The sequence below is a fragment of the Hypanus sabinus genome, chromosome 19 (assembly GCF_030144855.1).
Source record: "Hypanus sabinus isolate sHypSab1 chromosome 19, sHypSab1.hap1, whole genome shotgun sequence".
NCBI classification, from domain to species: domain Eukaryota; kingdom Metazoa; phylum Chordata; class Chondrichthyes; order Myliobatiformes; family Dasyatidae; genus Hypanus; species Hypanus sabinus.
Window position 1 is genome coordinate 16879181 of NC_082724.1, and position 12955 is coordinate 16892135.

Below are 12955 nucleotides of genomic sequence, written 5' to 3' on the forward strand. Positions count from 1 at the left end.
AGGAAAGGGAAAGGGTTGGAGAGGAATGAATCTGGTGAGGTAGTGTTCGTGGGTATATAGACCATAAAGAATGCTGATGGAAGAGGGTGTGATGCTGTTCCTAAAACATTGAGCATCGGTCTTCAGTCTTCCTGATGGTAGTAATGAGAAGAGGGTCCTTACTGATGGATACCACCACCTTGAGGCACCTTTTTTTTGGGGGGAGGCTTGTGCCCACGATGTAGCTGGCTATATCTACGATACTCTGTATCCTCTTACGATCCTGTGCATTGGCACTTCCGTGTCAGACTGTGATGCAGCCAGTCACAATGAACTGTAGGAATCTTTGATGACATACCAAATCTCCTCAAACTCCTAATAAAGTGTAGCTGAAGTACACAGAAGCTCTGGCATAACAGTAGCAGGCGTGCACTGCCACTCAGCCATTTGCCCGTTGGCCCCAGCAGAAGTATCCTCCCTGACACCTTCAAACACACTCCTACAGAGTTTTAGCAAGGCTGCCTAGGTTTTGAGACACAGCCCAAGATACACTTGCCTTCAAAACTACAGGATAACACTTCAGCTCTGTGAAAATTAGCATATAAATGCAAGAATTTTTGAGGTGGTCAGCCTGAAAGAGTTGCAATAAAACTTCCTTGTGAGCAGAACTATTTGGAAACTTGCCTCTCATTAGCTTCTCTATTGCTGATGGAGTGTTAGAATCAGTAACTCCCCACTCAGTGGGTGAGCTCCCTCAGTGATTTACCAACACTAGCAAACACATTGCTTCTCACAAAGAAACATTATCCCAGTCATCCCAACAAAGGTTAACAGACTAACCGTTCCTCAGACTACTTCTGTTTTTTTTCTCAAGTTGCAGGAATTTGATACGATTTTGAAACTGTGTGTGGGGAAAATATTATTCTATTGCTAACTAAGCAGGTGTATGAGGGATGTTTGATAAGTTCGTAGCCGAAAGTAGAAGGAGTCAATTTTAGAAAACCTAGCACATTTAGTTTTCCTACATTTACACACTTAGTCCAGTGATCGTGGAGCATACGGATCCCTTCTTTGTAGAAGTCGGCGTCTTGGACCTCCAGAAGTGGTCCACAGCATGGGGTGATTGATAGGTTTGTGGCCTAAGGTAGAATGAGATGAGTTATTAACTTCAAACTTTCTGCATAATCACTCAAAAAGTTGACCTGCATGTTCATGTAATGAAAGCTGTATAACTCATTGCCTACCTTGGGCCACAAACTTATCAATCACCCATCTATAGACACTTTCTGGAGGTCCAAGATCTTATGATCCACGACCGCTGGACTAAGTGTGTAAATGTAGGAGGGGACTATGTTGAAAAATATATGTGCTAGGTTTTCTAAAATGGACTCCTTCTACCTTAGGACATGAACTTAGCAATCACCCCTCGTAGATTCTAGATTTTCACAAGAAAACGGTAGAGAATGTTGACAAATTTCTCTTTTGCACATAAAAATTTTTAGAACTTTAAAAGCTGTATTTGGTGGTCATTGTAATTCAAATGCCATGCATATAAATGAGTAAAATGAAAATTACTGACGTAGGTTGAGAAACACAATGCTTTCCAGTACCAACAACCCGGGTTCATTTCCTGACGCTGCCTGTAAGGAGTTTGTATACTCCCTGTGCTCCGGTACAGCCCAAAGATGTACTGGTTAGTATGTTAATTGGTCATTGTGAATTGTCTCGTGATTAGACTAGAATTAAATTGGGGGGGGGGGGTGGCGGCACAGCTCAGAGAGCCAGAAGGGCCTATTCCGTGCGGTATCTCAAAATGGAAGCTGCAGTCTGAGCACAGCTATTGTGAACATGACAACTTCACAGAATGATAGAATTTCCATTCATTTCCAAAGGCAAATCCCAAAATAATAAGGGCATTTCCCAGCTGAATAACCTTTTTTTAAAATGTGGTATTCTCTTCTGTGCACAGTCTGTGCATTTTAAAAGTATTTTGAAACTTGTCAGCAATACCCGAGTCTGACAAGTGTTGAGTACTGAGATTGGGGGTAGTGAATCCAGTGTTACAAGCTGATTATTCAATTGCTTAATGCATAGATAGTAATCCTGGTCCACAGTATGTGTAATGTACGTGCACAAAGCTGCTAGACATGCGGGGCACATGGTGTCAATCTGCATTTAACACATGGTTGACACCAGCTGCACAATGTGTCTTCCTGCCAGCAAAATTCATGAACCGGCTCGGCATCAAACATTGAAGATAGCCTTGGCCAGAGATTTACTACCTGCTCTAGTTACAGCACCAATTCCCACCTGAGGCACTTCACAGGAACCCAAGGCCTTGATCTTTACTGTCCCATTTTGTCTTCTCATTTGGAGTGATCACGCCCATCATTGGACTCGTTTTGCTGATGTGGCTACGACTCCATCGACATCTCTCTGACCACTTGCCCCACCAGTTTTTGCCACAACAGCCTCCAACTTCCTTCTGACTCCTTTCTCCCTCCAACTAGTATGACCTGTTGATTTTTTTTCAACTAGCACTGCTGTGCCATGGGAAAAAGTGGAGGGAAGAAAAGATTTTTATAGCATCTGTGAATTTTGACAATAATTAAAGCGTTTAACTTTAGTTAATCATTGCTGTATGTAGGCACCTTTTACTTTGGACATACAAAGTGACTTTGGTCTTGGGGTTAAAATATTTCAAGGTCCTTAACAGGATTTTTATTAAGCTAGGTATGACACTGAGGCACACAACTTTATATTTAAATTCTTGGGAGAGATTCAAAAGAATATTAGAAGTTTAGGAAGCAATTACAAAACTCAAGAAACGTTTGTAGCAATGGAAGTCTGCAAGAGGCCATAATTGGAAGTGGACAGAGATCCTGGGGAATTTCTGAGAGACAATGGAAATCTGCTTGTAAAATCTTATTCCAGTTATGGTGTTGTACACTTTCTCACTAGGATCTAGTCATCACCACTGGTACTCTTCATCACCAGCTGAACAATCCACTGACATTTCACGGTTCTTCCTTTTAAAAAGTTTTATTTCCGAGATTCATGATTTAATATTGAAGTTTTTCTATCCAAGTCACTCAGGTCACAACAATTACTTTAGAAGTGTCATTTCTTTAGGTGATATTCTCTCCCCCTTCCTCCTTCTGACACTCTGTGATAGTTCACTGTCAGCTATTTGCATTTTACTTTAACTAAAATTATGATTCTTAACTCCCAGACCAGTATTGGTTTTACTCGTGTTATTACCATAGAGATGTTACGCGAGGCATTTCCCTTACTGGATATGATGGATCATGATAGAAAGCCTATTTTGTCGGTAAGTCTTGGTTTTGCTTAAGCTCATTAGTTTCAGTTACTGATGATTGCTCCAAATGGACACTTTTTTTTAAACTTTGAAGCTGTAATTTTTTTCTTAATTACTCTTGAGTTTTTTTGTGTGAACGTGTGGCGAATTTACTGCACATTCCTCTTACTAATTAGATTTACGCCAATTTGCCAAAGTTAGCAAATGATCACATTGCTAGCAAAGTTATTAAATGATTGGTCGTTGCAAAACAAAATTATAGAATTCTAATATTTGTTATTACTTAAATGTTTCCTGTTGCTGCAGCTACTAAGCCACTTGCTAATCAGTGGAACCTGTGGAAAAGTTCAGCAGCCTATATTGCATTGATCATTGGAAGCTTTTCTGACACTGCAGTGTGCTAAGCTGCCTTTATTGTGTGAAAGCTCTCTTTTCACAAAACAGCTTGGAGCCTTTCATAGCAGTGTCTGTATTTTATACACTCAGTGGTCACTTTGTTAGGTTCAGGGGGCATGAAGTTTGATGTCTTCTGCTACTGCAGCCCATCCATTTCAAGGTTTGAAATGTAGTGCATTTACAGATGATCTTCTGCGCACTATTATTGTAACCATTGTTATTTGAGTTACTGTGGCCTTCCTGTCAGCTTGAACCAGTCTGGCCGTTTCTCCTCTGACCTCTCTCATTAACAAGGCATTTTCACCCACAGAACTGCTGCTCACAGGATTTTTTTTTCTCACACCATTCTCCCTGAACTCTAGATATTATTGTGCGTGAAAATCCCAGGTGATCAGCAGTTTCTGAGATACTCAAACCATCGCATCTGACACCAACAATCATCCTATGGTCAAAGTCACTTAGATCACATTTTTTTTTTACCGTTCTGATGTTTAGTTTGAACAACAAAAGAACCTCTTGACCATGTCTGCATGCTTTTATACATTGAGTTTCTGCCACATGATTGGCTATTTAGCTATTTGCATTAACGAGCTGGTGTACATGTATAACTAGTGGTCACTGAGTGTAATTGCAATGTTACTGTAACACCTTCAAAGGAGAATGGAATAATGGAGTGGCCTAAAAATTGAGCACAAACACAATTATAGTAAGTAGCATTCCCTTCAATAATAGTGTCCACCCAGATCACATTGAACTAAAACCTGTGTAACATTAGGTTGTAGCAACCAGTATAGATGCAAAACCAGTGTTGTATCATGTAATGGGCCATAAGTTAACTTCTCATTAAGTTCTTAATTGTATTGTTAAAAACAAAACCCTATTAATATTCCTATAACATTGCTTTAATTTGCTACAGCATTGTATTTTTATGTGCTAATGCTGATTTGGACCTCTTCAAAAGAAAATAGTAAAATTGAACAAAAAGATGTATTCCATCCTTCGGCAAATCTCCATGCATTAGCACTTAGAGATGCACTGCTTGTCAGTAACACCGATAATGGATGCCATGGTGTTCCATTTCTGCCTCCCTGCATCCTCACCTACTACAGAGGCAACAATTCACAATTCCACCATGATCTCTCGAGCAGCACACCTGCCTGTGCCCTGCAGCCAGCTTCTTCAGTTCACCCTGAGTAGCGGTCTGAGGCTGGACATTTTAAGGCAGGGGCTTTCCTTGGGTCACTAACAGTATTGAAAATGGAATAGCCTTCCACTAGACCAGGGGTTCCCAACCTGGGGTCCACGGACCCCTTAGTTAATGGTAGGGGTCCATGGCATAAAAAAGTTGGCAATCCCCACAGTAGATGGGCAACAGCCACAAGGTCACACTGCAATGTAGTATAAAGATTTTGAAACCGACATATGAGGTAGTGATACATGAAAGGCATCATGGTATTAATGTACACCCTAGAGTGTAAATCTCAATTACAGTGATGCTTCTCTTCCTGATAGGCTAAATGTCTTTTACACTCAGTCCCCATTCTCCCGAGGAGCAGGCGTTCTTGTCTGGCCACAGCTGATGTGAGGAAGACTGGAACCACATTCAACCTACAAAAATCTGCGGGGCCTAATAATATTTGGGTGCTGAGGGATTACGCAGCCTAGTTAACAGAGGTTCTAATGGGCAACTGCAACATCACTCTGGAACAGTCCACTGTCCCCTCAGGGTTCAAGGTGGCCGCCATGATCCCAGTGCTCAAGAGGGCGACAGTAACCTGTCTCAGTGATTATTGTCTAGTGGCACTGGCCTCAACAATAATGAAGTGCTTTGAGCGGCTGGTTATGGATCACATTAAGTCACATCTTCCTGCTAAATTGGACCCTTTCTAGTTCACTTATTGCTCAAAGCGGTCCTCTAGCGATGCCATAACCTCTGCACTCTACTCTGTCCTGTCCTACTTAGAAAATGGTGCCTCATATACCAGGATACTTTCTACTGACTTTGATTGGTATTTAATTCAATCGTCCCACAGAAACTGGTGGGTAAACTGTCCACGTTGGGTCTCATTGCCCCTCCATGTAACTGGATCCTGGATTCCTTGACAGAAAGGCCACAGTCCAAGTTGGCAGCAACATCTCAAGCTCTATCACACTGTGGACTAGCACTGCACGGGGCTCTGTGCTCACCCTGCTGCTGTTCACACTGCTGACGCCTGACTGCACTGCCGGATCCAGTTCAAACACAATCATCAAGCTCGCCGATGACACAAGAGTGGGTGGTCTCTTCAATGATGATGAGACTGTGTAGAGAGTGGAGGTAGGGTGACTGGTAGAATGATGCGAGCACAACAACTTGAGTGTCAATGTAGACAAGACCAAAGAGATGATGATGGATCTTAGGAAGGAGCAGGCTGACCAGTCCTCACTTCATGTGCTTGGCTCCTCCGTAGAGAGAGAGAGTTAGAAACACTAAGTTTCTGTAAGTGTACACAATGGACAATCTCACCTGGTCCCTCAACACCACCTCGTTGGTCAAGAAAGCACAGCAGCATCTGCATTTCCTGAGGAGACTGAGGTGAGCACACCACCCATTATAATCAATGTTTAAAGAAGCACCATCAGGAGGATCCTGACCAGTTGCATCACTGTCTGGTACTGGAATTGCAAGGGAAGGCATCTGACTGCTGGTCCCACAAAGGATTCTGAGGACTGCTGAGCGGATCATTTGGATCTCTCTTCCACCCATCAGATATTTATCAGGAGTACTGCATATGCAGGGCCCTTAACCATTGATCCCTCTCATCCATCCAACAATCTCTTTGGAAACGGAGTATTCCTGCAGTGTGTTGTCTTCTACAGAATGTTTCCTTATTGCAAGAAAAGCAACAAGCTGGCGCAATATGCCCACGATCTATTGAGAACTTTGAGCTCCAGTTTAAGCTGAAGGAGGAATAGTGAATAGTGATGCCTATAGATGCATCTCCAAAACTAGAAAGTGTCATGTTCACTAACAGGGATATATTGGTCTAACGTGCTTTTACTGGGAAATGATGCCAAGTAAGATTTAGCTTTCCTTAATTGACTTTTCGTGCAATTTGTGTATAAAGATCAATCCAATTACCAGATTGTTGGTTTAAGTTAAGAAACAGAAGTGATTTTATATTGCACCTAAATCTTGGTACATATATTTTGAATTTTCCATTGGATAAACTGGTATTTTCTTCTCTAATTTGTATATTTTTATATGCACATCCAATAATTTTATGCATCCCTTGGCTAATAAACTAAATTGGAGACTTGCCATCCCCAAATCTAACACTAATGTATAATCCTTGTTGATAAATTACTTTGCTTGATAGCTATGTTGTTTTGTAATCAAACAAAAATGCTTTCAATACATGCCAGGCATTCCTGCTAAAAATAATAGTCAACTGGATTAAGTAGTGATAGCTGTTGCTTGTGGAGCTGTTTGCTTGCAAGAGTTTACACCTACCATTCCACAATGTTGGGATACATTGAACCAATGTTTTGGAAGGTGGTTGTGGGAACACGGAGCCCGATGTTACTCTATGAAAAAAGAGGGGAGATCCTTCTGATATTTTAACCACCGTTCGAAACCCAACTAACAGCACTGCAATCAAAATTAACTGATTTGTTCCCCGTGCCACTCAATGTCAGCAAGACCAAGGAGATGATTATTGACTTCAGGAGGAGGAAACTAGAGATCCTCGAGCCAGTTGTCATTGAGGGATCAGAGATGGAGAGGGTCAGCAATTTTAAATTTCTCAGTGTTATCATTTCAGAGGATTTGTCCTGAGTCCAGCACATAATTACCAATATGAAGAAAGCACAACAGCACCTTTACTGTCTTAGAAGTTTGTGAAGATTTGGCAATACAGGCCATGTACTCTTCTTGCTGCTGCCATCAGGAAGGAGGTACAGGAGCCTCAGTAATAAAAACCACCAGGTCTGGGAACAGTTAGTACTCCTCAGACATCGGGCTCTTGAACCAAAGAGGATAACTTCACTTGCCCCATCATTGAAATCCCCAAGCAGCTACTACAGTGTAGTGTAAGCTTTCATTGGGCAAGAGGAGTTGATGCAGGCCCTGTAAGAGGTTTAAGGACTGCAATGGAAGCTAATATTGCACAGGCTGAGCTTGTACCAAAACAGCTTGAACAGAGTGTGCAAGACCGGAGTGGCTGGCGAGTTAGAACCACTCACAACCACCTGGAAGAGAGACGTTGAGCAGTACTAACTGCTGTCAGACAAAGAAGGAAAGTGATCTCAACAACTCCACTCCCAGACCCAGCACAGTTTTCATGTCCTTATTGTGGCCATCTGCATCACTCACAACTTGAACTCAGCAGCTACCTATGAACCCACCACAGAACTGCACAAATCTGTCATCGGCTACGACAGATGCCAATGAATCATAGTGTTAGTAACTAGGGTTAAAGTTATGCACCTGACATTTAAAGAACAGTACTACTGACATATTGCAATGTAATAATTTGGAATTTCTATTTTAAAAAAAAGGTCAAGGCAGGAAGTTTGAAATCTAAGGAAGTCCACAGGATTTGCAGAGCTTTTTCGCTCCAAACTCAAAAGAGTTTAAGGGAGAATTCACATTGGATCCATGGAATTAATAATAATAACTTTATTTACATAACACCTGTCATACATTAAGATGCAGACTCAAAGTACTTTACATCGATTGTAAAGATAAATCAAAATAGTCATAAAAATACAAGACGAAATTAAAAATCATAAGTAAAAACAAACATTGTGCAGTATTATTTGAGTATCACAGACCTTCAGCGAAAGTCGACAGTCTGCCCCCATCCTGTTACTAGATGTTGTCTGGTATCTTCTGCAGAGTCATGTAATGCAGAAACAAGACCTTTGGCCTGCTAATTCTGCACAATCAATGAGCACTCATTTCTATTCATCCTACACTAACATTCATTGCTGTCGTTTGCAACCCCTCTGAATACATGTTCCTGACTTGCATAAGACTAAAGATATAAATTATAATACGTTTTTTTGTGTAAAGAAATTGTAATAGATGCTTTTGCTGCAACCTAGTATAGTCCACAGCACCAACCTACTGATCTTTCATTTTTTAAAAGAATAATTTATCAGCAGGAATCCAGCCTCTTCTAACAAACTCATCCTAAACCCTGCCTGCATCTCATTACTGGCGTTGCTAACATTGACTGTCTGTCCATGTCCTGCTACATGTAGTATCAAGTGTTTATTCATAGAGAGAGTACAGAGAAGATTTACTAGAATGTTACCTGGGTTTCAGCATCTAAGTTACAGAGAAAGGCTGAACAAGTTAGGTCTTTATTCTTTGGAGCATAGAAGGTTGAGGGGGAACTTGATAGAGGTATTTAAAATAATGAGGGGGATAGATCGAGTTGTCATGGATAGGCTTTTTCCATTGAGAGTAGGGGAGATTCAAACTAGAGGACATGATTTGAGAGTTAGGGGGCAAAAGTTTAAGGGTAACACAAAGGGGAATTTCTTTACTCAGAGAGTGGTAGCTGTGTGGAATGAGCTTCCAGTAGAAGTGGTAGAGGCAGGTTCGGTATTGTCATTTAAAGTAAAATTGGATAGGTATATGGACAGGAAAGGAATGGAGGGTTATGGGCTGAGTGCGGGCCAGTGGGAATAGGTGAGTGTAAGTGTCGGCACAGACTAGAAGGGCCGAGATGGCCTGTTTCCGTGCTGTAATGGTTGTATGGTTATAACTATTGAGTACAAGAGCAAGGAAATCCTCTTGCATTTGTACAGGGCCCTGGTGAGACCACACCTGGAGTATTGTGTACAGTTTTGGTCTCCAGGGTTAAGGAAGGACATCCTGGCTGTAGAAGAAGTGCAGCGTAGATTCATGAGGTTAATTCCTGGAATGTGTGGACTGTCTTATGCAGAGAGGTTAGAGAGACTGGGCTTGTACATGCTGGAATTAAGGAGAGAGAGGGGATCTGATTGAAACATATAAGATTATTAAGGGATTGGACAAGATAGAGGCAGGAAATATGTTCCAGATGCTGGGAGAGTCCAGTACCAGAGGGCATGGTTTGAGAATAAGGGTAGGTCATTTAGAACAGAGTTAAGGAAAAACTTCTTCTCCCAGAGAGTTGTGGGGGTCAGGAATGCACTGCCTCAGAAGGCAGTGGAGGCCAATTCTCTGGATGCTTTCAAGAAGGAGCTAGATAGGTATCTTATGGATAGGGGAATCAAGGGATATGGGGACAAGGCAGGAACTGGGTATTGATAGTAGTAGATCAGCCATGATCTCAGAATGGCGGTGCAGGCTCGAAGGGCCAAATGGTCTACTTCTGCACCTATTGTCTATTGTCTGTATACAGGCTAGATGCAAGGAGGATATTTTCCTTGACTGGTTCTAGGCCTGCGGACACAATTTAACAATAAGCAGTAGAATTTTGATCCCTCTGAAACTTTCAGCCGAGTCTTGAGCCTTTTACAATGCACCAGCCACTGAGCAAAGGAAGTTCACCATATTTCAGTCCTTACTTTGATAAAGTCATCCCTAATTCTAGAAAAGCATTCTGCCTTCGTCCACTGTGCCAAGTCATTTAAGAAATAACGTTTCAATGAGGTCGCCTTTCATTCTTCTAAAATCAAAAGAGGAAAAAGCTACTCAGGATCTGTAATATGACAAGATAGTCTACTCTCATATTCTCAAGTTGGGATTAGTTATAATTGTAACAAGTGAAAAAGCTTGTCTGGTGTATTGAACATACAGATCAAATCATGACACATTGCACTGAAGATAGAACAGAATGCAGAATAATGTATAACAGTTACAGAGAAAGCACAGTGCAGGTAACCAATAAGGTGGAACATTATAATGGGGGAAGTCTCTGAGGTCAAGACTCCATTTTATCATACTAGGGAACCATTCAATAGCCTTATAACGGCAGGGTAGAAGCTGTCCTTAAACTGGTGGTAAGGGCTCTCGGGCGTTCGTATCTTCTGTGCAGTGGGAGAGGGAAGAGGAGAATATACAGGGTGGGTGGAGTCTTTAATTATGCTGGCTGCTTTACTTAGTTTATGCTAACCACTGTACTGACATCATTACCTTAATAATGGCACCGCTCCACCTCCTTTTCCATTTCTCCTGTTCTTCCTAAGTGTACTATTTTTATCACTCTGAAGCCATGTTGATGAAACTGCAATTCAATCATCCCCATTCGTTAAAATGCTGTTCAAACGTTTGGCTCATCAACCTTACAGGACACAGACCAGCAGGCTGCTTCTCAGGGTCGTTAACTTCTCCAGTGGTACTTTCTCAATCATCGTTTACATTATTTCCTCATTTGAAATGAAACTATGACTCTCCAATCTTTTCTGGGAAGCCCTGTAAAGAACATAGAATATTACAGTACAGTGCAGGCCCTTCAGCCCACGATGTTGTGCTGACCTTTTAAAGTCCTCTAAAATCGATCTAACCCTTCCCTCCTGCATAGCTCTCCATTTTTCTAAGGCCAATACAAACAATTTCTTCCACCTTACGTTTTGACAGTTCTACACTGTTCACCCCATAGGTTACATACCAATACAAAGAATTAAATTACTTTAGTAAAAGGGTGTTTGTAAAATGATACTGTTTCAATTTGAATTTATAGAAATCTAAATCAAGGAATCTAGAAACAAAATTATAAAAATTGAAGAACTATAAACACCAGAAATGTGAAATAAAATGTGTGCTGGAAGCTGTGGAAAGAGAAGACCTTTTTTCAAAACGCTTCCCCTAAAATGCTATTTCTCTTTCTACAGATGCTGCCTGATAGAGTCTTAGAAAAGTATAGTGCAGTAATGGGCCCTTTGGCCTATCTAGTCTGTGCCGAACCATTTAAACTGCCCACTCCCATCGACCTGCACTGAGACCATAGCCCTTGACACACCCACCATGCATGTACCTATCCAAACTTCTCTAAGATGTTAAATTGAGCTCACATGTATCACTTGCACACTCGTTCCACACTCTCATGACCTTCTGAGCGAAGAAGTTTCCCCTCATGGTCCCCTTAAACTTTTCGCCTTTCACCCTTAACCCATGGCCTCTAGTTGTCAGCCCACCCACCCTCAGTGGAAAAAGTCTGCTGGCACTTACCCTATCTATAACTCTCATAATTTTGTATGCCTCTATCAAATCTCCCCTCAATCTTCTACATTCCAAGTAATAACATCCTAACTTGCTCAATCTTTCCTTATAACTCGGGTCCTCCAGTCCCAGCAACATCCTTGTAAATTTTCTCTGTAGTCTTTCAACTTGATTTAGATCTTTCCTGTAGGTAGGTGACCAAAACTACACACACAATACTCCAAATTGGGTCTTACCAACATCTTGTACAGCCTTAACATAGTATGCATCTACTGTACTCTGCTAAGTCAGTCCAGTATTCTCTGGTTTTGTTGTAGAAGCAAAAGTATCTTGTTTGAAGCTGCAGTACTTTGTATTTCAGTAATCTTTTGACATGAGAATTCTCTCTTTTCCAGCCATCTATACCCATAGAGCTTCCGACCATTGAAGGTATTGAAAAGCCATATTTTTTGTACATGTAAATAGTTTGTGCTGACGTTTTAGTTGTTTGGAAGTTCTGACAGTAAAACCGGGGCAAGATTTAATGTTACCTTGTTTTTGCAGAGGCATGACCTAAACTGGGGGTCACAGCACTCTGTGACATCAGAATGAAGTAGTGGTCAGCTTTGGGGTTGGGGGGAGTAATTTTTTTTGCAGCACCCTTTCAGGACTTGGCATGCAACTTGCATAATTGCAAAGTTGTTTCTCACTTTCTGTCTTGGATTGTGGTATTATATTTTATAGCTTACAATCTACTGAGACTCTTGCAAGATTGCCTAGATTGAGTAAGATTACCATACCTTTCGATCCCCAGGACACCAGCTGTGAAGAGATTTTTCAGTCTTTTAAACAAATTGATTTCTTCGGTACTTCCTAGTTAAATATGTGAAATTCTTATCTCTATTACACCGCAGATTTTGCACCTTTTCTTGTACATGCACCCTGGTTACATGTCAGTGTTTATAATGAATCCCACAAGACATATTAGGCTATAAGAACTGCCACCATGAAAGAGTGCCTCTGATAAAGGTGCTGAGCAATCACTTGAAGCTTTGATAAATTTCAATGGGAAACTGCAGATTTAAATTTTAAGGAAGTGTTACAGGATCCATAATCTTGACTTTGCTATTAATAATTCTATACCC

At 41.2% G+C, this 12955-nt stretch overlaps 2 protein-coding genes across 2 annotated transcripts in view; one reads left to right on the forward strand and one right to left on the reverse strand.

Annotated features, from left to right (window-relative positions):
• Positions 1-12955, reverse strand: part of rab43 (RAB43, member RAS oncogene family) — a 122391-nt gene that overhangs the window by 68820 nt on the left and 40616 nt on the right. The gene's annotated exons all lie outside the window — the stretch shown is intronic.
• zgc:77375 (uncharacterized protein LOC402927 homolog) overlaps positions 1-12955 on the forward strand; it is a 41526-nt gene that overhangs the window by 22905 nt on the left and 5666 nt on the right. The window contains exons 4-5 of the mRNA XM_059944077.1: positions 3217-3310; positions 12227-12260. Of these exons, the coding sequence (XP_059800060.1) occupies positions 3217-3310; positions 12227-12260 (128 nt within the window). The remainder of the gene's footprint in view (positions 1-3216; positions 3311-12226; positions 12261-12955) is intronic.